Below are 25,982 nucleotides of genomic sequence, written 5' to 3'. Positions count from 1 at the left end.
GATTGAAACGTTGTGCAAATAACAATCACCATGAGAACATTAGTCTAATTAATCCAAATAATACAAACAATCATCCTGTTGGTTTAATTAATAACTTTTGTTAGATTAATTAACCTGTAATAGAAATCATCACTCTCGCAAACGACCTCGTATTTGTTTAGCCTTTAAAATGTAAAATGACAGCAGAAAATTTAGAAAAGAAGAAAAGACAAGTATAATTTTGCAGGTTGCTCATTGGTGAACGTATGCCATTAATTTGTATATGTGCATAATTGGTAACTATTAAATGGGATGTATTCTAAAGCATGAGGGTTGAGTTTTTTTGGGTTTTTTTGTTGGACAGCTTAGACCGAAAACAAACGGTAGAAGATAATATTGAATACACGAGTTGTTGCAAGTTGAGAAAGAAAGGAAAAAAGGACTTTCATAGGTTGTATCGACAACAGAACATTTTAACACTGTCACTTTTTTTGTTTCTGTTTTGTTTTCATTTTATATAACGTTATTTAAATTAATTATAAACAGTGGCGGCTCGTGCCTGGAGTTGTGGAACTGCAGCACCCCCAAGTCATTTCTACTCATTATTATCGATACACGTTAAAAAGAATATGTTTATTTTTTTTCTTTCTATGTGATAATATATCATTTTATTTATATATATATATAATCCTGAAGCTTAATGTCGATAATTGTCCCCATACTCATATAAGCATAAAAGTAAAACTTTGCTTGGAGCTGCGAAATTCACAGTTACACATTCTTAGTGAAGTTTGCTTGTGCGCATGTCCGATCTAGACGGCAGGTATGAGCCAATTTGGAACTGTAGTTTTCGCAGTTCCAAACGCGGTGTTTGCGCGTTTTCGCTTATTTTTTTTTTTTTAATAGGCTTATTTACAAATGTTTTCTTTTTATTATTATTATTAAAAAGTGTAACGTGTTCTTGTAAATAAAATCTCCACCTTAAAAAACAATCTCATACTTTTAAATGCGATTTCAAGCAGACAAAAATATACAATATGCCAAACTTTTTTTTTTTAATTAAAAGTGTTTGGGCTTTTAGCCTTGAAGCTACCAACGCGACTAATGTTATTTGTGTTTTTTACCTATATTGCTTATTTTGTTTGTGTTTTTAAGTAGTTTGAAATCTATTTACTTTGCAGTAGTTAAACTTGACAGAATAAAAAATATTTACATTTTTTTTCTGTAGAAAAGCGAAGAAAATTTTATTTTTAAAATACAATTTAGTTAGAAATGTTTTTACCTTATATATATATATATATATATATATATATATATACACATACACATATATATACACATACACATATATATATATACACATACACATATATATATATATATATACATATATATATATATACACATACACATATATATATATATATACACACACACACATATATATATATACACACACACATATATATATATATACACACACACACATATATATACACACACACACACACACATATATATATATATACACACACACACACACACACACATATATATATACACATATATATATATATATACACACACACACATATATATATACACATATATATATATATACACACACACACATATATATACACATATATATATACATACACACACACGCATATATATATACACACGCATATATATATACACATACATATATATATACATACACACACACGCATATATATATACACATACATATATATATATACACACATACATATATATACACACACACACATATATATATATATACATATATATATATATATATATACAAGATAAGCTTTGCTAGTTTTAAGAAAAAAAACTACCTCCAGAAGAGATATCCTTGACAACTGAAGCGTATCCCATGATTGACAAAGAAAAGTTTGAAACTGAGCTAGAAATATTTTATAGTAGGTCAGATATCCATGAATATTGCAAAGTAATTGATCTGAAATTTATTTTGGAAAACAATTTAAACGATGTTCTTAGTGAAATCACAAAACTCATAAAAATTATCTTGACAATTCCCATGACTACAGAGGTAGAACGTTGTTTTTCAACTCTGAAAAGAAAAAAAAACATGGGTTGTGAAAGACTAAATGAACTTGCAGTGCTTTCAATTGATAAAAAAGTTCTTCAGCAGTCATTCAGAAGTTAAGGAGAAAATTATCAATCTTTTCTTACAAATTAAAACAAGAAAAATGGAGTTTACTTTCAAATGAATGTAATAAGTAAAATATTTAAAATATTTACATCTATTTAGGATTCCTTTAAGTTATTGTATTTTTATACGTGTGCATACATATAAATTATATTTTTTATGCTTGTTTTATTTTTACACAATATTAAAACAATAGGTATTTTCTTTAAAACAGCACCCCCACTAATCTTAGGCACGAGCCGCCACTGATTATAAAGTAAATAAAGAAAAACATACATTTGTTCTTTAAATAAGTTCATCGTGGAAGGCATCGATGATGACAAAAAACAGATCAATTAACGCTTAACATTTTCTTCAGCAAACATAGAGATGTACAAAGAGATGCCTGTTTATTTTTACATCTATACATGAAAAGGCTATACACCAAAGAGGAAAAAACATTGCCTACATTGTATTTTTATGCAAAACAATAAAAGGGAGATAAGTCCCTAATTTAAAGTCGATGTCATCAGTTAAGACAAAGGGAGACAATTGTTTACAGTCCATATCGCTGACAACGATCAAAGGGGGACAACTCTTCAATATCTCAAAATTCATGAACATTGCTATCCCCAATACATCCCTCATCCAAAAATTAAAAACTGTAAAAGAATTATGCTTCAGAATTTTTAGCTGCGGATTGATAATGTCTTTCTTTTTAGAGAGTAGAAAATGTACCTTGAATTTACTTTCAACAGCCTCATAACTCTCACTTATTTTGTCATTTAGTTCTCACATTCTATGAGCAATTTTTCTGACATGGGGGAAGAATTGCTGTTTTCTGGGTCAAAATTTATCTATACAGTATTGGCTAGTTTTTTACCCGTTTTTTTTTTTTTTTTAAATTTTTAAACTTAGCTTCTTACATTAAGTGGTTTTATGCCCTGTCTGGACCGATTTCCATTAACAAAGAATTGTGTTATTTGAAATTTTTTGACTCTTCTCATCTTGCATGTTATTCTTACACTGTTTCAGCCAATATAACCTTCTTCAGGTGTGTTTTATTAAACTCTGGAAATCTGTACAGGATTTAAAAATGAACACTTTATTTAATCTATATGGTTAGCTTTCTCTCGTTCCATCAGCTATAACCCTATAGAAGTCTTAAATAATTCATATTGCTCGTACTGTGGATTGAACGTTCAATGTCCAGAAGAATTGTGAACAATTCTAGTTTGAAAAAGAATACACATAGAATCATGCTTATTTGTTTCCATGTTTTGTTTTATGTGCAGAACTTTATTGAGAACAGCATTTATTGAACAATTAGATATACATAAAGTTGGAAATAGTGGTGGGAGAAAAGCAAGTCCAAAATGTAAAATAAACGAAGGATTAAGCCAAATGGTAAGTGTGTGACTACAGATGATTGGTAGTAGCAATTTGGTGAAGAAGTATATTTAATTTGACTCTGTTCAATAAATGCTTGACAAAGTTTTGTAAATGAAATGAAACTTCAAAACACTTATAACATGATGTAGGTTAATTAATTAGTTAATTAATAACCTTTGATAGTTAATTATGAATTAAATATAAAACATACCTTGCTTGTTTCAAATAAAATTCATATAGGAAGTCATATCAACGGTTCACAAAAAAGAAATAAATTAATCAAAACATAACATGTTTTTAGTTTTATCACAGATGGAGAAGCCACATCAGCTTTATTTACATGATGAGACACGAAGAGAGCGGTTACACATAAACACTCGTTTATATATAAAGAAATGATGGGGAAATAACTAAGTTACTCAGCTTAGATTGTACGTCACCTAAACCAGACAAGGGGAGGCAATTCTTCACATAGAAGTTGTAGCTGTCACAGTATTAAAACCTGACTAACATTGACAAATTTTCAATACATGATTCTGTGTTTATTCTTTTTTTCTGTCCTATGAAATATGGAGAATCTGAGATGTTATCTCTATCAAAAGCATTTACTTGTTCTTGTGCAGTAAGGATAACTAAGCTATATTTGAATATAAAAGCATAATTATATATACAGGGTGTCTCAAAAATGTACTCACACTTTAACTGTTATCAGCATTGTCTGGACAATGACGGTCATCAATTTGGACATTTTTGAATATCTTTATTTAATTACTTATTCTGTACTCAAAGCTAGTCCATTTCATTCTATGTGCATAAATAAAGATTTTACCGTCATTTGAAGTGTGAGCACATTTTTACATTTTTTGAGAATCTTGTATAAGTCAAAATAAATCATTCTTCTTTCTCTTGCAACAATTGAATCTTAGCAACCATTATCTCTCTAAGTAATTCTCTTGCTTTTTATGACAGTTTTTCAAGGAGGTTGATAGGAATGGTAGACCCCCCAAACTACCGTAATTGATGTTATTTCATAGTTATCCTTCTCCTAGACTAGTTGTCTTATCAAAACTTGAGACTAGTTTAATTTACTATTTAATCCAAAGCCAACTTGGTTTTCTTATTAACACTCTGAGGATGTTGTTCAGAACGTCTGTTACTTTGGTGATACCATTGTAGCACAGGAAGGTGCAGGTGCTTATTACAAGAACTGGGAACTCCTGCCATTAAAAGCCAATAGAGCGTTACCACTGTTGACTATGGAAAGAGTCTATTAAGCATGTGTTCTCAGTGTGATGATGTATTGAAGTGAAACCTGGTTAGTGAGGGTTGGGGACATGTGTTGCATGGTAAGAAATGATACAATGGATGAGTAATGTGAGTGTTAAAGACTGGCTTAGATTTGGTGGTCTCGGAGAAAGATTAAATGTGTACAGTATAAAGAAATGTGTGCAGAACAAAAGGTTTTGATGATATTCCCATGAATCAAAGTTCTGGGTTAGTAGATGTAGACCATTAACGATAGCTGGGTCAGGTCACAGAGGAAGGTCATGGAAGGAAGTGTTAAGATAGAACTTGAAAGATAAAGACCTGGCCAGAGATAGTTAGTTTGGAAGTCAATTTCTAAATCTTGTCCAACATATGTTAGCATGCAAAACAGATATTGATGATAATCTGTTTGGTTGTGTATTTTCTCGTGACGTGCGTACTACATTGTCACCTGTGTTCCATAAACTACTTCAGTTATCATTTATTTCTCATTATTGCTGAATAGCTTAGATGTGGACAAATCGATTTGTATCTTGCCGAAGAGAATTAATGAAATGGGTTCGATAAAACTTGAACAGCGCATGCAGAGTCCACAGTCAGCACCAGTAACCAATGAATCACTGCCATTTCAAGAATTTTTTTTAATAGAAAATGCTCCAGACAAGGCATGAAGTCATTTGATGTAAGGCGCTAACAATAATAAAAGATGTTTATTGCAAAACAGGAGATGCTTATTGTCCTTAGTCTTGAAAAGACCAAGGTTATAGGAAGGAAGAAAACTGTGAGCAGGAAGAGAGTTCCACAAGCCTTGAGTTCTTGGAAGCAAAATAAGATTGCAAGAAATAAAATGTTTTAAAAAGTTGTTTACAGTAACATAAAATAAAGCTTAAATATTCATCATCTGCTTCCCTTAAAATTAATTATCCGAAACACTGCACCAATCTCAGCTGCAGGTCCACACTAATGTTTTTTATCATTATAATTACGAAAGATAATTTTGTATCATTTTTTTCTCTTATTACTTTATCATCTATAGTTATCAGTGACATTAAAAACAAATTCCAATTTGATAATGCTGAAATGGTTTTTATTTTTCTGATTTATTTACTTCTCAACAAAAGCAAAGATAGACACAACGTCAGTTTTTAATGTGGGGAAAATCTAGATCTCCAAAAAAGAGCACTCTGGATTAGGGCAAAAATAAAAATTATATCGGTTCTCCTTCATTGACTGAGAAGAGAACGCATACTACACTTTGATCCCCGTTGTTGCCAAAAAATAAATAAATACAAATAATTCCGGTTCTAAAATCTGCAAGGTTTTTGCTTTTATGGGTTATTTTACTCCAAATTTTTTAATGTAAATGAAGATATTTTAACTTGTTAGTTCTATATGACTAACAGGGGGCGCTCGGTTGTAAAATATGCTTAAATATATTTTAATTCATACAGATTTCGTATTTATTATTACAGAGACAATTCTTTATTGAATATTATATTGTACCTAATATATAGCACTGATTTCAAAAAGTTAGAAAAAAAAATAATTTGGGTGCCATCAGCTAGAATCGAAACCAAAACAGTTAGTGCTCCAGATGCATTCCCTACTGTTTCAGCTATCGATAGGTAGATAAGAAAGATTTAAAATTAAACCACTTCAAGCTATGAATGAATTTGTGTATACACAAAAGTAATAGAAATATCTTGGCAAGTTGAAATGAGCAGTTTGTATGTTGACTTATCAGCATACTTCTGTATGCGATGTTCATCCATTTAAAGATTTTATTCGTTATAAACCATCCTTAGTGTACAATTATTCATACTATTTCATACTATTTCTTGTTAATTTCAATGTTACATTACCAGTAGTTTGAGAGTTTATCAGTTAAATATTTACTAACAGACACACATCTACTGTTTTATTTATATGAAGATATTAAAATGTCTAATTAGCAACAAAAAGTGATTAATCCACTACTCATTAAGAGTAGTTTTACTTATATAAATACAAAACAGGGTATCTGATGAAATTTCTTGATATGTGCATGTTGGTTTCGGGAAGGGTCATTTTATTAATTACTAGCAGGGAATGCCCGGCATTTCCCAGTTGTAAAATATGCTTAAGTATGATATTTTAATTTACGCAGATTTCAAATTTATTATAGCGTCAAGTCTCTATCGATTATTTCACATTGTATCCAATATATTGTTGGGATTTCAAAAAAAAAAAAAAATTGTCTTGGGTGCCATTAGCTAGAATTGAAATTAAAACCAAAATTTATTGTGCTCTAGCCCGAGATGTTACCAAATTAGCCATTATCAGTTGGATAAGAAATAGCTACAAATAAACTAAGATTAACGTACAAATAAATATATATTTGTGCATGTGTAGAAGAGCAGTTTAAGTCGATTTATGCTTGCCAAGTTCCTATTTCTTTCAATTTGGCTACCTTAGTATCTATTTTAACCAGCTAAAAACCCATAAAAGAAAAAGTCCCCAAAAAATGCAATCCTTTGAGCTGCCTTGCGTCGCTCTGCGACATTTTGTCTCATAGGAGATATAGCTTGAAAAAAAATGGAGACACAGACATAGTGAGTTTTATAAATGAGATTATTATTTGCCTCTCAAAAAAAAAAAAGAAAAGAAAAATGTTTTACCTTGGAGGCCTAGGAAATTTACAATGGAGCATTTTTTTTCTCCTAAACTGACTTTGAAATTTGAGTGTTTTTTTTTTTTTTTCTTTTTCGTTTTTTTATTTGATGAGGGAGGAGTGTCATTTTAGACAATATACAGGGTAGAACGATAAATTTGTCACCCTGAAAAAAAAAACACCACTACAGCCTTATTTTAAGATTTTTATTGACAAAATCAATTCAGGTAACTTGATTATGTAGTAGAGCTGACATCTATTCAATGTGGCCGCCTTCAGCCTCAATCACTGCCTTGATACGGCTTTGGAATTGGGAGCATGCCTTTTCCACTAGCGCCGGTGGGAGTTCAGCAAATACTCAACAGATGGTGGCGATCAGGTTGGCTTTGGTGTTGTGGGAGGTCATGTTGATGTCCTCGACGTTTGGCCAAACAAAGTAGTCCAGCGGGTTCAGGTCGGGGGAGGCAGTGAGAGAAAGGTACAAAGTCGTAGCACTCCTTCTGAAGCTAAGCCTGGGTCTCTTTGGACTTGTGAGCCGGCGATGTCTTGCTGCCACATCCAGGGTCTGCCAGCGGCCACCTGATTGTCCCAGGGGATCACACAACACATACAGATACACTTTGGTGTTGACTTTCAAGCCGACTTCAAAAATGTGAGGTGGCATGATGTGACCCTTACTTGAAACCACACAAAATACCATAACCATGGCTAGCAACTTCGCTGAGTTGTGCCCTCAAACGTTGACTCGTCCAAATTTGCATTTTGAAGGTGCTGGCCATGGTCCTGTTGTGTCATAACTTGGATCAGTAGAGAGCATAACCTGTACAGCAGCATATCTCCAATCTTGCTTGTAGAACATTGTGTCACTTTCAGACGTGATAAAAGGCTCCTATCACTCTTGGGATTTGTATACAACTGGCCAACTAGTAGATGGTATGCAACAAAAATAGGAAACCAGTTTTCATCAAACAGAAATGGAATCATATTGTCTTTTCTATGGCAACAATCTTATTGTTCCACCCTGTACTGCTATTTACCAATACCTTGGAAGAGGATGGATAAATACCTTTCTCAAGTGTATTATGCATATGAATTTGAACGATTTAATGAAACTTGTACATAGCTTACTAATTCCACGTCGGACACATCTTCCCTTCTGATAAAGATAATTAATGATCTGAAAATCACCCCTTCTCATGTCCACGATATCATAAAAAAACTTAGACACCTCCAAGCGTGGGCCTGATCTCATCCTTGCTATACTAAGAAATGCTCAGCTGAGCTAGCTCCTGTACTTTTCAAACTCTACAACAAATGCCTTGCTGAATCCTGCTTCCCTAATAGCTGGAAGATGACCTCTGTAGTACCAGTGTACAAGAATTCTGGCAAAAGGACCGACCCTCTTAATTATTGCCCTATCAGACTCCTCCTCCTCTTTGCTAAAATCTTGGAGACGCTACTCAATCAAGCACTAGTCCACCACCTTGCAAAAGCTGATTTTCTTTCTGACAAACAGTATGGATTTAGGTATCGTCCTACTGCAAATATTTTAACAGACATCTCTGAATGCATATACCATGCACTGGATAAGGCGGGTAAAGACAGGGCTGTAGCCCTTGTTAAGGCCTTTGACAAAGGGCTGCTAATGAAAATCAAATCATACAGTAAAACTGGACGAATACTAAATATAATTAGATCCTTCTTAGACAATAGGGCCATCCATGTTGTCATTAATGGACGTTCATCTAAGCAGCATAGCATTAATGCAGAAGTGTCTCAAAAGTTGATCCTTGGTCCACTATTATTTCTGATATTCATCAATGACCTCCCTGATAATATTGAGTCCGAGATGGGTATATATTTGCTGATGACACAATGCTCTATAACATGCATGAGGGAAGAATGGATGTACACAAATCTAAGATAATGGTTGAATCCTTAAAAAAATGACCTCCAGACCATAGTGGAATGGAGCCATAAATGGATAGTAACATTTAATGCTAGTGAGACTAAGGTGCTCTCCTTTAACAATTACAAGAAGCCTCTCCAACCACCGATATCCATGACAAATAACTTCCTACCTGAGAATTCATCCTTCAAACTACTCGGCTTAACATTCACAGGAAATATGAACCGGGATAAATACATTGAGGACATTGCTGTTACAAGTCAAATCGGTGTATCTACTCCAGTGTGCGTTGGAAGGGGGTGGGGGTGGGGGCTTTACTAAATTTTTTTTTTTTTTATTGTAAGTATCATCTACTTTTTATTTTATTCCCCTAAACCCCCATTGCATATTGTTTTTAAATATGGGTTTTAAGTAGGTTAATAATGGTATGAGTTGTTATAGTCATTGATGAAGGATGTATAGTATGAATGTGGTATTCTGGTGAAAGAAGAGTGAAAGTAAGAAACTAGCTAGGTTAGCATAGACTGAGATGAGCGACTTTCCCCCTCCCCACCCTTTTCAGCCATGTGCTAAATTTCCTAATAAAATTGTTCACTTTTTTTTATGAAAATACTTTTTTTTTAATGACATTTTTCTGATGTTTATAAAAAGATCTTTCAATATGACAATTTTCTTACAATGGTTCGACCCTGACAAACTATTTTAGAAGGTTGTACTCATAGCACATGAACATGTAAAAGGTGAAGACCTGCCAATACATACACCATAGTCAAAAAAAAAAAAAAAAAAACGTGTACAGGATGTCCAAAAAGTCACTGAAGGGTTGAAAATCTTTGTCATTTTACTGTTAATGATTATTTTTTTCTCTATTTCAGATATTTTACAGATAATATTTTGGAAATTAATTATAGATATAGCATTTAACAACGTACGCAAGTTGTGAAATTGTTTTACCAAAATCAGGAGTCAATTATTTTGACTCAAAGAGCTTATCGACAGCATCTTCATGTAAGAGATAGCTCAAGTCACAACATAGTTCAAAACATTGTGCATCGATTTGAAGACCAAGGAGCTGTACTTGATCTTCTGTGAGCTGGTAGACAAATGGAAATAGGGAAAGAGTTCGAGAGAGCGTGTAGCAGCATCCTGAAACATCAATTCAACAACGTTCCGCACAACTTGGGATATGTCGAAGCTCACTACACAATATTATGCACAGTTGAAAACTCTTTCCTTATAAAGCGTAGCTTGTTCAACACTTGAAGCCTGTTCAATATGCAGTTCAAATGCAAGAACTTGTCTGAAATTACCCTAATTTTTTACAAAAGTTGATTGTCAGATGAAGCCCATTTTAATTTGAATGGATTCATTAACAAACAAAATTACAGATTTTGAGGCTCTGAAAATCCAAGGGCAGTTCATCAAAAGCAGTTGCATCCAATAAAGTGCAGTAATGGAGAAGATTACTAGACCTTATTTTTTTGAAGATCAAGACGAAAATGCTGTTACTATTACTGGAGAGAGGTACCAGACTATGATTACAGACTTTCTGCGCGCACAAATTCAAATTAGGCCCGGATTATGGTTCCAACAAGATGGGACAACAACACATTCAACGAGAGACACTATGGAGACATTATCTCTCGCTATGGCAATGTCAAATGGCCACCACGTTCCCCAGACTTGATTAGCCCTGACTTTTTCTTGTGGGGATATCTTAAAGAAAGAGTCTATGTTAACAAACCCCAAACCCTGTAAGAATTGAAGGAAAACATCTGGAATGAAATAAGGGAGTTAAATCGCAACCCAGAGATTCTGCAATCTTTCGTGAATAATGTTTTGGAAAGAACACAAATATGGGAAGCTGAAAATGGGCAATATTTAAGACATCATTTTTCATAAATAAAGATTGTTTGGATTTTGCATTTTTTTTTTTTTTTTTTTTTTTAATTACCAATGTCTTAGCCAGATTGTGTTAAAATTCCAGGAAGATATTATCAAGAATAATCTATTTAAGTTCAAAACCTTTCGGTGACTTTTTGGATACCCAGTACTATAAAACATTGACTGCAAGGATTTTAAAATGATCAGATCACAACATTATCAATCAAACAATATAGAAAAACTATTCAGCTATCTTCCAGCTAAATACTAAATTTCTTAAAAACAATTGGAAAATTAAAAAAAAAAAAAAATGGAATATGACCAGACATGTAGTAACCCCAACTTAACCATACTGCCATAAACACCCAAACTGAACGAAAAAGTAATAAACCAACTTTTGCTAATTGCCATCTATATATATAAAATATGGAGATTATAAAATACTTCTATAATCTCTTTATAATTATTGCATTCTTGTGCTTGTTTTACAAGGACTTTAATAGAATGTGTTCTAATGAACTCGTAGTACTTTTACCTCCTCGATGTAAATACCCCCAACATTCAGCAAAACCCACATGTTGAGAAAGCCTTTTATTTTAATAGTTCCTTGCCTGTTTTCTGTTTCCCTGACTCTACTAACATGCAAAAGTTTAAATGTAATGGTAAGTCATCTTGCTGCTCAATTCCCCACATACTCCCCTGTTAGACTTGATCCAAAATAAGAGCTTTTTATGTCCAAGTGGCAATATGCCTTGTTTTGGGTGAAAAAGAGTAAAAAAAAAAAAAAAAAAAAAAATCTAATTCTAACCTACTGACAAATATCTGCGTCAAATGACCAAAAGAGTTGATATGCCATTAAAACCCAGACAAAAAAGAATTGAGCATTTATTCAAAAATGTTATTTTCAAGCATTCGTTTACTATAATAAGTCTTAGATGCTTTTTCTTGATGTTTTAATATAATGTATCTTTTTCTTTCTCCTCTGTTGTTCTTTCTCAAAAGTTTAATGTTTTTGTTTTTTTTTTCATCTGTTTCTTCCAGTTTATCGGAAAGATGGAAAATACAGGACGTAATCGTAACTTTGATCGTAGAATGACCGGTGCCAGTGTTATAGATGAAGCATTACAAGAAGTGAGTGTATTTTTAGACATCTTTGACGTTTGTTTACCATCAGCTCTATTCTATTGGTGGCATGGTGATTCCATGTTGCAGTAGTAAACTTGTCGTACTGTATTAGTCCTGTAAGGGCTATTACATCTCTCACAAATATCCTTGCGAAATGCATGAATCCAGCTCTCTTTCCTCCAGCTATGAGTGAAATAGTAGGAAAGACTTGTCTAGGATAAAGCAGACCTTTGAAATAACACCAATTGTTGTGGTTTGGGTACCCAAAACCCTTCTATCACCTTCCTTGAAAGCAACAACAAAATTGCACCGAAAAAACAATTGTTGCTAATAGAGTAATGTGTAGACACAGTGGCCTAGAAAGAAAATGGCCATTAAGTTCTTAGAGTATGTCCTACAAGTTTTGTAAATGATGTTTATGACAATGATTTCATGGAAATCATGAAAAATAACAATATTCCAACTTGTTATGACGCTGTCTGACAATTTTAAAATGATTCACTGGATTGCCAAGTGTTGATTCTTGGAGGTGTTAAATCTGTAATTTACTATGTTCATTAAACCGTTATTCGCAGTCAGTTGATGGTTGGAGATGGAAATGTTCAAAAGATGGATTTTGCCGCCCAATACGACTCCCTCCCCCACTTTTTTTTTTAGTGACACGAGCTTTGTTTATCAACAATTATGTTTATAATTTACTAGCAAAGATACCCACGCTTTGCACAGAACTTTGCTGCATGCTTTGCAGGCATCCTTGCAGTAAGCTGTTGTAAGAGCAACTATAACTTAAGGCATTTAAAATCATTTAACAACCTCCTGAAGTGACTGAAATCCAACTATGAACTTTAAAGCAAATAAGTTATATCAAAATTGACACTTATATTGTTACAAATAAAAATTGAAACAATTACAAAGAATCACATTGGTTAACATTTGTTTAATTGGTTGAGGGGATGACAGTGGCGGTGACTGATCTGATTCAAATTCACAAAGAAATTGGCTGGTGCCAAACTCCAACTTGGGTGTGCACCATCCCTAGGTAGAGGAGTTTATGAAGAACTGCACCAAATATGACCGTAACGTTTGATCTTCACCTTGAAAAATGGTGTGCACCATCCTTAGGTAAGGGACCATCATCACGCCATGTTTGGTCATGATTAGTTGAGTGGTGTGGGCTGTAGGAGAGTATATATACATAGTCTATGATCTTGATCTTTGACCTCCACCTTGAAAAATGGTGTGCACCATCCCTAGGTGGGGGATCATATTATGCCAGGTTTGGTTATGATCAGTCCAGTGGTGTGGGTGTGTGTGTGTATGTGTACACACGAATGCTACTACTTTATATATAGATGTGAAGTAAAGATTTCTTTCAATTTCAGTTTTTACATATAACTTTAACTCTGCAGCCATTTTCTTTTTAAGCCGATTTGTTTATGTACTGAGACTAAAGGCGCTTTCAGGACTGCTAGCAACCACTGTAAAAAAGTAATAAAGAAGGCAAGGGAGTTGTATGCTCAGTCCGTCAAGTCCAAGGTAGCTGAGCAGCGGCTTGGTTCCGATCAGTTCTGGCAAATAGTAAACAGAATCCTCAGCAGAAGTGTGAGCTCTATTCCAACTATCATCAATGGACCTGAGTTAATCTCGTCAGCATCAGACAAAGCCAATCTCTTTGCTAAGAATTTTGTAGTTAATTCTACCCTTTATGACCAAGGCCGCCAACCTCCAATATTTCCTTGTATATCAGAAAACACACTATGTGATATACAAATATCTGTACATGATGTTGCCAAGCTAATCAAAAACCTTGATTCCAGTAAAGCAACTGGCCCTGACGGCATTCCAATTATAGTGCTTAAAAGGCTTCAACCGGAACTAGAGCTCATACTTACAAAGTTATTTAAGCATTATCTTAAGGAGAAATGCTTCCCAACACCTTGGAAAATCTCATCAATATGCCCTGTATTTAAGAACTCGGGTGATCGCTCATCTCCCTCTCAGTACAGACCAATAAGTCTCCTATGCATCATGAGTAAGTTGCTGGAATCTGTGTTAAATAAAGAAGTAGTCAACCATCTCAGCAAAAATAACCTTCTTAGTGACATGCAGTATGGTTTCCATTCTGCTAGATCTACAGCAGATGTGCTTACAATTGTATCTCATAGGATTGGCGAATCTCTCAATGGAGACTTCCTCTCGAGGGCAATTGCTTTTGACATATCAAAGGCCTTTGATAAGGTATGGCATAAAGGTTTACTTCACAAGATCTCCCGTAATGGTATAACTGGAAATGTTTTCTCAACTATAAAATCATTTTTCTCTGATCTTAAGAGTAAGGGTTGATGGGCAGAAATCAGAAGCTCTCAGTATTAATGCTGGAGTCCCTCAGGGGTCCATTCTGGGTCCAACTCTCTTCCTGATCTACATCAATGATCTTCCAAACCACATCCTTAGATCATTCGTAGACATTTATGCTGACAATGCTACCATCTATGGTAGCACTTCGAAGACCATAAACGACCAAGTTCTCTCTGATTCACTCTCCTCTGATCTTGAGCACGTGGTACAATGGGGGAAAAAGTGGCTGGTTACTTTTAATGCATCTAAAACCAAGCTTCTATCTTTACATCATCAACACTCTGTTGCCCACCAGCTGCCATCAATTGAAATGAATAGCTCTCGTCTTGAGGAGGCTTCATGTTTTGACAAGCTTTACTCCTGATCTGAAATGGAACACGTATATCAAATCCATTGCCAAAGTCGCTGGAAAAATGGTGGGATCCTTCTACCGCCCCAGTAGATATCTCACTCCTGATGCAATTCTCTACCTATATAAAAGCCAGGTTCGGCCAACGATGGAGTACTGTTGCCATATCTGGGCAGGAGCTGCTAGAAGCAGCTTATCCTATCTTGACAGAGTTCAAAATAGACTTCGTAGCTTAGTGGGGGATGCCCTTTTCTCTTCCCTGCATTCTCTTTCCCACAGAAGAGACGTAGCGAGCCTGTCTCTGCTTTATCGTTATTTTCATGGCAGGTGCTCATCTGAACTTCAATCGATGGTCCCAACCCCTCGCCAGACTTTCACGAAAATCACTCGTCTAGCCAGAACCACTATCAACAATTTCCCACACTCTTTATCTGTGCCTACACCTAAACGTAGATTCCATGAACAGGGCTTCTTTAGAACTGCTCACCTGTGGAATTCTATTTTATTTGCCTACTTTCCAGGCAAGTCTAATGTGAACAAGTTCTTATTGAACCGTCTCCCTAAGTAACCCAAGTTACAAAATTCCCACTAATGTTTACTACGCTAAAATCACAATAACTAATGTATACCCATTAACCCTTAACCTCGAGTGGCCTCTGGGCCTTGATAAGTTGTGACCCCCCCCCACCCCCATGTAAAAAAAAAAAACTTTTAGGTGGCTCCACCTATAAGCCACCTGTAATACTTTAAAGTATTCTTCTGTTTAAAGTGAAATAACTCTTTGTACCTTAAAATTACAGACAATTTGGGTCTGTCTGTGAATTTAACATTCCCTTAAAACTTACTTCTTTGGAGGAAGTCGATTTAACATGCCATACAACAAACAACAAAACCCGAGTTGTCTCCTGTGATAAAAAGCATTTTGAAGCATCTTTGATTTTCTGGGATTATCTGTCTCTGCATTGACCAAGTAGCAGCAGAACAACAAGAATAATTCAAAATGGATGATGCTACTGAAATTGACTTAGCATCAGACAATTAAATCTTCCTCATTACATAGTAAAAACGTTTAAAATTCCCTTATATTCATAAAGAGAGGGGTAATGTGCTTTCAATATATTTTTGTCCAAGGCTAATTATCTAAAAAAAAAAAAAAAAATTGCAACATTTTCTACAACCAACAATAACATGCTTTTCTGAACCAATATTTAAATTGGATGAAGAATTTATCTCCCCCCCCCCCAAAGAACTTATACTCACCTGTTTTGGTCTATCTAAAATTATTTTGTCACTTGTTTTGCATTCGACAAGAACTCATTTTAAAGGCTTAAAATTACACCCTCATTCCTTGCCTTAAAGAAATTTCTTTCACTGGATGTTTTCCCATTTATCCAACTTTCATTTTTAATTTTATATCTATTTAAAAAATTTTTTATTGATTTCATTTATTTTCACTTTCTTTCTGTCACTTGATTCCTTATATCCTTATATTTCTGCATTTTTTCATATCCCCCTTTTTCCCTATTTTATTTTTTATTCTCCTATATTTAATAAGTATGTATCCCTTAAAACTATTATCTCGTTTAAGTCTATAATTCTTATATTTCCACACCCATCTACCCCATACTCCTTGGTATTTTTATTCCCCTACTCTACCATTTATTTATCGTCTAGCTTACTCAATTAAAATCCTCTATGCATAATTCAATCCTTCACATTAATCATCCTACTACTACTCCTAATAACTTATATTTTGTTTAAGCACTGTTATAATCTAAACAACATCCTATTTATTGCAAACCTCTTCTGCATCTACAGCACCTATACATATGGGTTCATTAAACAACTTTCAACCAATCTACACTATTTTCCCCACTGAGAATTTAAACACACACACTGTCCACATACATTAAACTTACTATGATAAATATGCTATGTACATACATGCATTACATAATACAAACTATACTCCTCTTATATCACAGAAACCGTTATAGCTTCCCCAAGCAGCCTCAATAATTTATTTCGCTTCTAATGTAACTATCATTAGACATCACATTCCTATTATGTTGCCTAGCACCTTCTCCACTTTTCTGATGAGGAGCATTAGGTGTTTGGGGTGAAAATGGAATAAAAAGATATATATATATATATATATATATAAACTCCAAATATAATTTTTTGATAGTATATAGAGACGCATTTAAAAATTTTTACTTACTGTCTGCTTTTTTATTCGTTAATTCCTTGTAATATTTTGGTAATAGATCTTTTATTTTATTCATGTTCACCCCTAACAAGGCATATTGCAACTTGGACATAAGGGGCTACTATTTGGGATCATGCCTAAGAAAGATTAACAAGATGATTCTGAAACAAAATTGTCCAGCATAAATATACTTCATTTAAATTGAAGAGAATTCAACATTATGGTAGCTTTTGCATTTGTGCTTGACAACCATAAAATGCAAATACAACCATTTAATTTATTGGTCCCTCGATTTATTGGAGAGGAACCTATGTTTTCAGTGGCATCTGTGAGGTGGGGGGGGGGTCCCATGGTCCCATTGTGTCCACAGGGGCTGAAGAGGTCAAAAATACCCCAAAATGGCCAAAAATGACACGTTTTGCCCCATAACTTTTGATCCATCCATCAGATTTTTCTGAAACTTGGTCAAAATGTGGAGGTCATTGTTCTTAATATAAATTCAGTATGGGTGACCCTGGCAAAATTCTGGTCCGCATCCCTCTGGGACTTTTAAGGCTAAATAAAAACATGCCTTTTTGAAGCTCTTTTTTATATTACTCAAAAACTTGATATGTATGTCTATATAGTGGTTTTCTATGGTGCTGAATTCAAATATACATGTCTTATGGTGTGAAACTGTACCGTTTCTCCATTTTCACTGGGATTCAGCTTTCCTAGGAGCTCAAAAAGAGTCAAAAATGCCCTAAAATGTCAAAAAATGACACTTTTTACATGACATACTCACACAAGAGGACTTCCATGAGGCCTTCCAGAAATTGTTGGAATGGTACAACAAGTCCATTGCAATCAAAGAAGATTACTTCGAAGGGGACAAGCGTTTCATGTGTGTACTATCTATAAAAGTACCCATACACTAAAAGTCTGGAAACTTATTGAAGGCACCTTGTGTAAATACATCTATATATCTATAAAAGTGAATGTGTCTGTGTATCTGTCTGTGTGTGTACATTTCCCTATGCAATAACTCTGTCAATTTTAAGTCTACAGACTCGAAATTTGATATACAGGGTACTGAGATTTGGGAAAATCGATGTGATTGGTTTTCGGCCAGAAATGTGTCGATTAAGAGGTCAAAGTTCAACGATTTGACCTTTGAGAACTCTACCAAACTTCTCCGACAATTTTTGGGTCTAAACACTTGAAATTTTAAATATAGAGTCCTTGGACATGGATCTAACTTAATAACTTGATTTGAACCCAAAACAATAAATTTTTAGGGGTCATAATAGGGGTCAAAGTTAAAAAAAAATTTACCGCTTTTTTTGCTCAACATACACCTCCAAATACCCGGACAACGCCGGGGCACCCATGCTAGTATATATATATATATATATATATATATATATATATATATATATATATATATAGGCAGAGAGACAGACAGACAGATAGAAAATTAGTCACATATTTGAAAATATAATTTCACAAATTTAATTTTACACTTAAAAAAAATTGAATGTTATATAATTTTTTTTTAGTAAAAAATGAAAATAATTTTTAAATTTTTTTTCTGAAATTTCCGCTGTGAAAACAATTTATTCATAGAAGACATAGTGAGTTTTTCTTCTCTGAATAAGTTGTTTTTACAAGAAGTCTCAGAAAATAAAATAAAATAAAATAAAAAATGTATAAGGTAGCAAACTTTCTTTTAGATATGTTCCATTGAATAAAATTATCATTTTCTTTTTTCAGTAGCTTATATCTTTTTCTGTTCTGTAACCATGGAAACAGAAATTGCCTTTGGCATGGTTTGCTTTTTAAAAATGATACTGGTGATTGTGGTTTCACCAACGTTTCTAAAGACATTTTGGAATTATTAAATATATTGTTTTCAGCATACAAAATTAAAAACATTTTTTTATTTTTTAAATACTTTTTTAAAGTTTTAAACCTGATATTTTATGTATTTGTAAAATTTTTGCAGGTTTTGGATTATGTAATCCGTGACTTCATAACGACGTGGTACAAGGCACTCAGCCTCCATGATGGCTTCACTGTCAGTATTCGACAGTGTTTACAGAAAGTTGTGACGACATTTGCCAATAAGTATGATCATTAGTTTTATTTTAATCTGTTCTGTAAGTGTGTATATGTGCATGGCTCAAAATCTTTAACAAACTTTAGTATTATAGTAGACTAGCTGTACCTGGCCACGCATTGCTGTGGCTCAGTTTGTTAAAATGGAACACATTCCTCAATAAAAATTGCATTTTGTTCGTTTATGTACTTTTATTATTTTTTGCAATTTTTTTAATCAATAAAAGTTATTTTTTTCCCCAAAAAATGATTAATTTTTTACCATAAATTGTTAGGTGAAAGTTTTTTTTTTTTTTCAGGAACACTTACACTTTTTTTTTTTTTTTTTTTTAAAAAGAAATTTGGCAGAAAACGTTTCTCTTTGAAAACGGAATTTTTTATTATAAAAAGAACAGATGAATGCTTTACATGAATACTGTAAATAGTTATGTGAATGTAGAGAAAAGTTTGATTCTTTTTTTCAAGAGAATGTACAAATTATTTTTTTTTAACAGATGTTCAGAAAATAAACAGAAAAATACTTCCATCATTAATTATGCAGAAAAATAAATAAAATGTTGATTTAGTGTTTCAACATTATGCTTATAAATTACGATAAAACTTGCTGAGTATGCGCTGTTTTACGGTTGTTGTAAAAATGGAACGGAAACTTAAATTTCACTCCGTTTTAATCTTTCTTAATTTTTTAATTGTGCTCCCACCTCATTGAATATAATCAAAACAGTAACATTCAACAATTGTACTTTATGTATATAAAACACAAAATATTAAAAAAAAAAAAAATAAAAATAAAAAAAAGTTAATAAGGAAAGGGAAATAATTCCATTTTTAAACGAAAAAGTCAGTTTGGTATATCTTTTTGTTATTTTTTACATAAATCCAGCTTACTATTCACATTGGAAATGTCGACACTTATAGGTTGTCGGGTATGTTTACAACGAATAAACACTCCAATCTAGTAGATGTATAGGAATTTTTGACACCCCTATCACGAAACTGCAAATAAAATATAAAAAACTCGTAATTTCTCTTTTAAAAGTGGGTTGCTTATTTTCTTTATGGATTATACTTCCAAAATAAACTATTAAAGTTGTTTTAAAAGTAATAGAAATATTTTTTTTTTTTTTTTTAAAAACAGTAATGAATTTTACGAACTCAATATTGTTCAATTTTTAAACTTTAAAAATTTATTAAAATTTTTCTATTGATTCTATTTTTACGATATTTTCAGGATCAATGTGAAATTTTATGCTCTTTCTAATAAACTGAATATAATATTTTTTTAGACAAACGTTTTTTTTTAAATTCACGCCCCCCCCCATTTTCAAGTGTCTATTAAAAAGTAAATAATTAATTTACACACCAAAGTTTTATATATCACAAATTGAAGAGAAAAGGTCAATAAATAATATATTCAAATTTAAAACAAAAAAAGTAGTGTTTTTTAGAAATTTACCTGTAAAGTTCGAAGTTTTTTTGGGTTTTTTAAACCACATTGTTTGTTTTTTCTTTTGTTTTTTTTTTAATGAAACCTTGGTCCTTGCTCCTTTAATTGAAAAAAAAATTAGGGCTTGAATTACATTTTTCGAGTAGTTATAAGCTTGGAAAGACAGGTGGTCGAATAATTCATGCCTTCCATTTTGAAATGTCTATTAAAAAGTAAATAATTAATTTACTCACCAAAGTGTTATATATCACAAATTGAAGAGAAAAGGTCAATAAATAATATATTCAAATTTAAAACAAAAAAAGTAGTGTTTTTAGAAATTTACCTGTAAAGTCCGAAGTTTAAAACCTTTTTTAAAAAAGAACCATGTTGTTTTTTGTTTTTTTTGTTTTCTTTAATTGAAAAAAAAAAAAAATTAGGGCTTGAGTTACATTTTTCGAGGAGTTATAAGCTTGGAAAGATGGGGTAGAATTATTCACTATTTTTCACGAAATTTCTGACACACCTACCAATCTACCCATGTTAAGAACGGCTTTCGGAATAGACACCCCTAACCTTGCCAGCATACCCAAAAAGCTATAAAAGTTGACGTGTCGAATGTGAACGATTAGTTGGACGTAATGTAAAAATGTACCAAATTTAAAAGGGAACGAAATTCAAATTTCCGTTCCATTTTTACAACAACCGTAAAGCAGAGCATTCTATGCAAATTTTACATAACTTACTGTATTAATGCTATTTTTTTTTTTTTTTTTTTTTTTTTTAAGCAAAAAAAAAAAAAAAATATTTAGGTTTGGCTATAAATTCCTAAACTCATTTCACCCTAAATAATGTAGGTGACTGAAATAGGAATCTAATTGAATCTTTAATTTCCTGAATGCGAGAAATTCATTTTTCTTCAAGTTATATCAAATTCATTAATACGGACTTTAGGGGCTTTTTTCGGAATGTTCCTGTAAAAATTATTTTTTATTGTTACAAATTACGATGCTTATTTATATAAAAAAAGCAAAAATAAATTCTTGCGTTTTTATTTACTACTGAAAACCATAACTTTAGTAAAGGTATTTTTTGTTTAAACAAAATAAAACATCTTCACTAAGAGTTACGTAAAAATAATTAGTTCATTATATTCTGCTATCATTATTTGATAAATACTGAAATTTTCATTAAAATTGGTTAATTTCCTGATTTTTGGTGAATTTTTAAGTAAAGGGAGGGGTCAAAATGTTTATACACTTTGAGCGTCGGCATTCATTTTGTCTGCACCTACCATTTTTCGATGAATATTTGATAGGAAAGCGACCACGTGTGGTTAATTTAAATCAAATTTCAATCACATGGTTACATTATCAATAATCATGTGATTAAACCCATTGAAAATTTACCAATATTGTAAGCACATTCTGTTTACATTAAGCCTGTAGTGCTGAGGCCAAAATACCCTTTTAGTGATGCAGTGTTGGCAACTGAGATTTAAAAAAACCCGCGAGATCACGAGAAAGAAATGTCCAGAAAATCGCTAGATTTTTAACTTTTATCGTCTGAAATTTTCAAAAATCGCTAATTCACCCCCCCCCCAAAAAAAATTTCCATATTTTAACTTCCTACAATAAAAAAATTATAAATATAGTATATTCAATATATAAAATTATAAAATGTTCCGTGTTTTCTCACTATATGTTTCTGGAATTATATTGAAGCGGTTAGCTCCCCAGAAGGCTTACATATTTTATAAGCTAGTTTTACCTGTTTTTTCAGAGAGGGTTTTTTTTTTTTTTTTTTTTTGCAAGAAACAAATCATAAACTCAAACTTTTTATAATAAAAGTTAAATTGAAATATACTGCAAATTAAACATCACAATAATGGTGCAACATATTTTGAAATTAGAAAAATAAAAAAACAAAAAAACTTTGTTTTAGCATGTTAAAAGTATTTAGGTTGGTAGATAATTAAATTCTACTGTATTGGTATAAGTTTGTTTTTTTTTTTTGTTTTTTTTTTGCTGTTGTTTCTTGCTTTTTACAATTTTTGACTAAATACTTCTAAATTAAGCGGGGTTGCTTAGATCATATTTTAAACTAAACTTCGGAGGTTGGAATGCCCCCTCCCCCACCTAACATGTACTTGGAAAAATCGATTTTATAGCGAGATTTAAGAATGGTTAGCCGAAAAAAAGGTGAGAAACAAAACAAATAATCAATAAATAATTGTTACCAAAGGCAATAAATGCTACTTTTTTTACTTACATGAATGAGTTTATTTTATGTTTTAAAGTATTTTCAAGCGATTTTCTTTATTTTTTAATCTAAAATTGCGGGTGTGTGGGTGCGAAATATCTCCAGATTTTCTAGGATTCCCCGCTAGATTGCAAACGAAATCTCCAGATCTAGCAGAAAAACCGCTAAATTGGAAACACTGGTCACGTGACAGGAAGCGGTAATAAATAATTGCCCCTAAATAAAAAAAATGGCCTATCGGTACAAAGAAAGCCACCTATTTATCATAGAAAAATTAAGTATAATGTTATAATTAAAAAGAAATATATAAAAACACACATGGATATAGTAAACATATTATACCAAAACGTGGAAGCCATCCGTCCAGTGGTTTTTTAGACTATTAATTGCGAACGAACCAAGAGTTACAAGAGTACATAAATTGTCCGCAAAATCACTTTTACTCTTAGGCAATTTCATACGAACACCATTCTGAAAAACTTGGCAGAAAGAAAAAAGCAAAAATAAAAAACAAAGCAATTTTAAAATTTAAAATGGGGAATCAGTTTTGCATATCAATTTAATATAAAATAATCCCTTATTTCCAGACTAGTGCTTTAGGGCAGTTCACCATTGAATTTTTTTTTTTATTATACTGTACAAATTTCACCCTTGTTCATTCGTCTGTCCATACTTTTCTCAATAACTACTACTTGGAATTTTTTGAAATTTTGCACAAACATTAAACATGATATGAGTAAAAAAGTAATAGAACTGATTTTCCGAGAAAACTTCGGTAGCCCTTCCTAGGCGTTCAAATTAAAATGGCTAAAATTGACACTTTTGTGCTTATTAAAAAAAAAAAATGATGCCTTGGATTTTATAAAACTTTCTGAAGAGTTGTAACTAACTGATTGCTATATAATTTTGTTTGTCTATATTTCACGATAACTCTTGGGTGTGCCCCAGGGGCTTTTTTAGAGCTAATAAAGAAACTCCATTTTTGGGACTATTTTGCCATATTTGTCCAATTTTTTGTGTATGTTTATTTAGTAGTTTTGCATGGTGCTGAACTCAAATTTAAATATGTTAAGGCCTTGGGGACTTTTGGGATTAAATGGGTGGGTGGAGTGAGGGGGTGCTTTTTTTTTTTTTTTTTTTGCATGGTGCAGAACTCAAATTTACATATGTTAAGGCCTAAAACTGCACAGTTTGTTCATTTTCACCAGGATTTCACGTCCCCTAGAGACTTTTGAAGTTAAATGGAGGGGTGGGGGGCAATGCTGAACTTAGTCATTTTTTTTTATGCCTCGTTCGCTATGCACTCATGGGGGACCATGCATGCTTCACTTGTTTTTTTTTGTTTTTTTTTTATTATAGTGGTGATGGAGGTTAAAAAGCACTGGAACCCTACCAGCCCTAATTCCAGATAATAACAGTCCAAAAGAATTAAAAAGATAAATAACTAAATAAATTTGAAGCCTAGTTTGAAGATGGGAATGATTTTATAAGAATAATGTGCATTTATATTTCTATTGAAGCTGCTTACTATTTAAATTTGTCTTTTTTTACTTCCACATCACGTCAGGTCCAAAGAGGTTGAATGGATGCCTTATTTTACTCAAAAGTTGGTGGATGATTTTGCGTCACATATACGTTTGTACAGACGATCAAATGAAAAATTAAGACATTTACCCAAAGATGGTGAGTGATTTTTGATAATAATTTGGTTCTTGTCCAGAATTCCCTCCATATTAAAAAAAAAAGACAAAAATAAAGAACAATCTGTATGGTGTACGTACCCTTGACAAAACAAAAATATCATCTTCCAAAAACCACATTAATTGATCAAGTAGTTTTATTTTTATAAATAAAATCATTTAAAGTGATTAATAGGAATTCGTAGGCATTACAACATAAATCTGATAAGTATGAAGTATTGTTGAGTTATCCTCACTTTGTTTCTTGAGATACTCTTCAAAACGGTGGGCGAGACAGTCACTTTTCAGGTACTCATAAAATTTGATTTTCTTATTTAAAAATAAAACCACTTGATCAATTTACATTAATTTTGAAATATATTTTCATTTTGTCACAAGTACATACATCATACAGATTTTTCTTTATTTTTGTTTTTTAATATAAGGCGAACTTTGGACAAGAACTAATAATTCTTTAGTGTACATAAATGAAGTGAGTTTTTATCATTGATACATGATACAAAAGGTCCATGTGAGATTCATAATGAGAACATGGTGTATTCATACTTGCAACTCCTAAACCTGTATTGCCATTTTGCTTTATCTTATTTAAAAAATTAAAACAACAAAACCTTGCATTTACTGCATGTAGATGCACTGCAGAAACAGAGACTCAACAATATTATTGCAAAAGCCTAATACAAAATTAATGCTACTATTATGCTTGTACAATTTTGTTTGGAAAGTTGTTTTATCTTTGTCTAAGCCTTTGTTTTTTGTTGCATCCCCAATAAATGATAATTGGAATTGATAATTAGACTCTAGTGAGCTCAAATGGAATTGTTTGAAATTCCCTGAAAATTTTCCTCTTATTGAAATTAATTAGAAGATTCCAGATGTTGGCATTAATTTCTATTGCAGCTAAACAATTGTTTTTTTTTGGGGGGGATTTTTTTTTATATAACTATAGTCACCCACAGACACTTGTTTCTTCTTTTTTTTTAACTCATCAGTATGGCAGCTTCAACAAGATTCAAATTCTGGACATTAGTTACTATCTGTGACAATTTGACACTCTACCCTCTAAGCGAATCTGCCTGCTGCTGTAAATGGAAAACAAATTTTAAACAAACTTTTGCATTAATCTTTTTTACCATATTGGTACTATGGAGAATATATTCCTTTTTTTGTTATTTTACATTGATCATCCCACTTGCT

The 25,982-nt window shown here is 32.5% G+C and overlaps 1 protein-coding gene across 16 annotated transcripts in view; it reads left to right on the top strand.

Moving 5' to 3' along the window:
- The window catches only part of LOC145291500 (sorting nexin-13-like), a 289,540-nt gene that overhangs the window by 122,210 nt on the left and 141,348 nt on the right, over positions 1-25,982 (top strand). For all 16 annotated transcript variants that reach the window (XM_080137419.1, XM_080137418.1, XM_080137420.1 and 13 more), the window contains 3 exons: positions 12,301-12,390; positions 19,285-19,406; positions 24,653-24,768. In XM_080137419.1, coding sequence (XP_079993545.1) covers positions 12,301-12,390; positions 19,285-19,406; positions 24,653-24,768 — 328 coding nt within the window. The remainder of the gene's footprint in view (positions 1-12,300; positions 12,391-19,284; positions 19,407-24,652; positions 24,769-25,982) is intronic.

Source organism: Euprymna scolopes, chromosome 12, assembly GCF_053919585.1.
Source record: "Euprymna scolopes isolate OS-2025 chromosome 12, ASM5391958v1, whole genome shotgun sequence".
In the NCBI taxonomy this organism is placed as follows: domain Eukaryota; kingdom Metazoa; phylum Mollusca; class Cephalopoda; order Sepiida; family Sepiolidae; genus Euprymna; species Euprymna scolopes.
The sequence above is the reverse complement of the archived record's forward strand: the minus strand, read 5'-3'. Positions and strand labels throughout refer to the sequence as shown.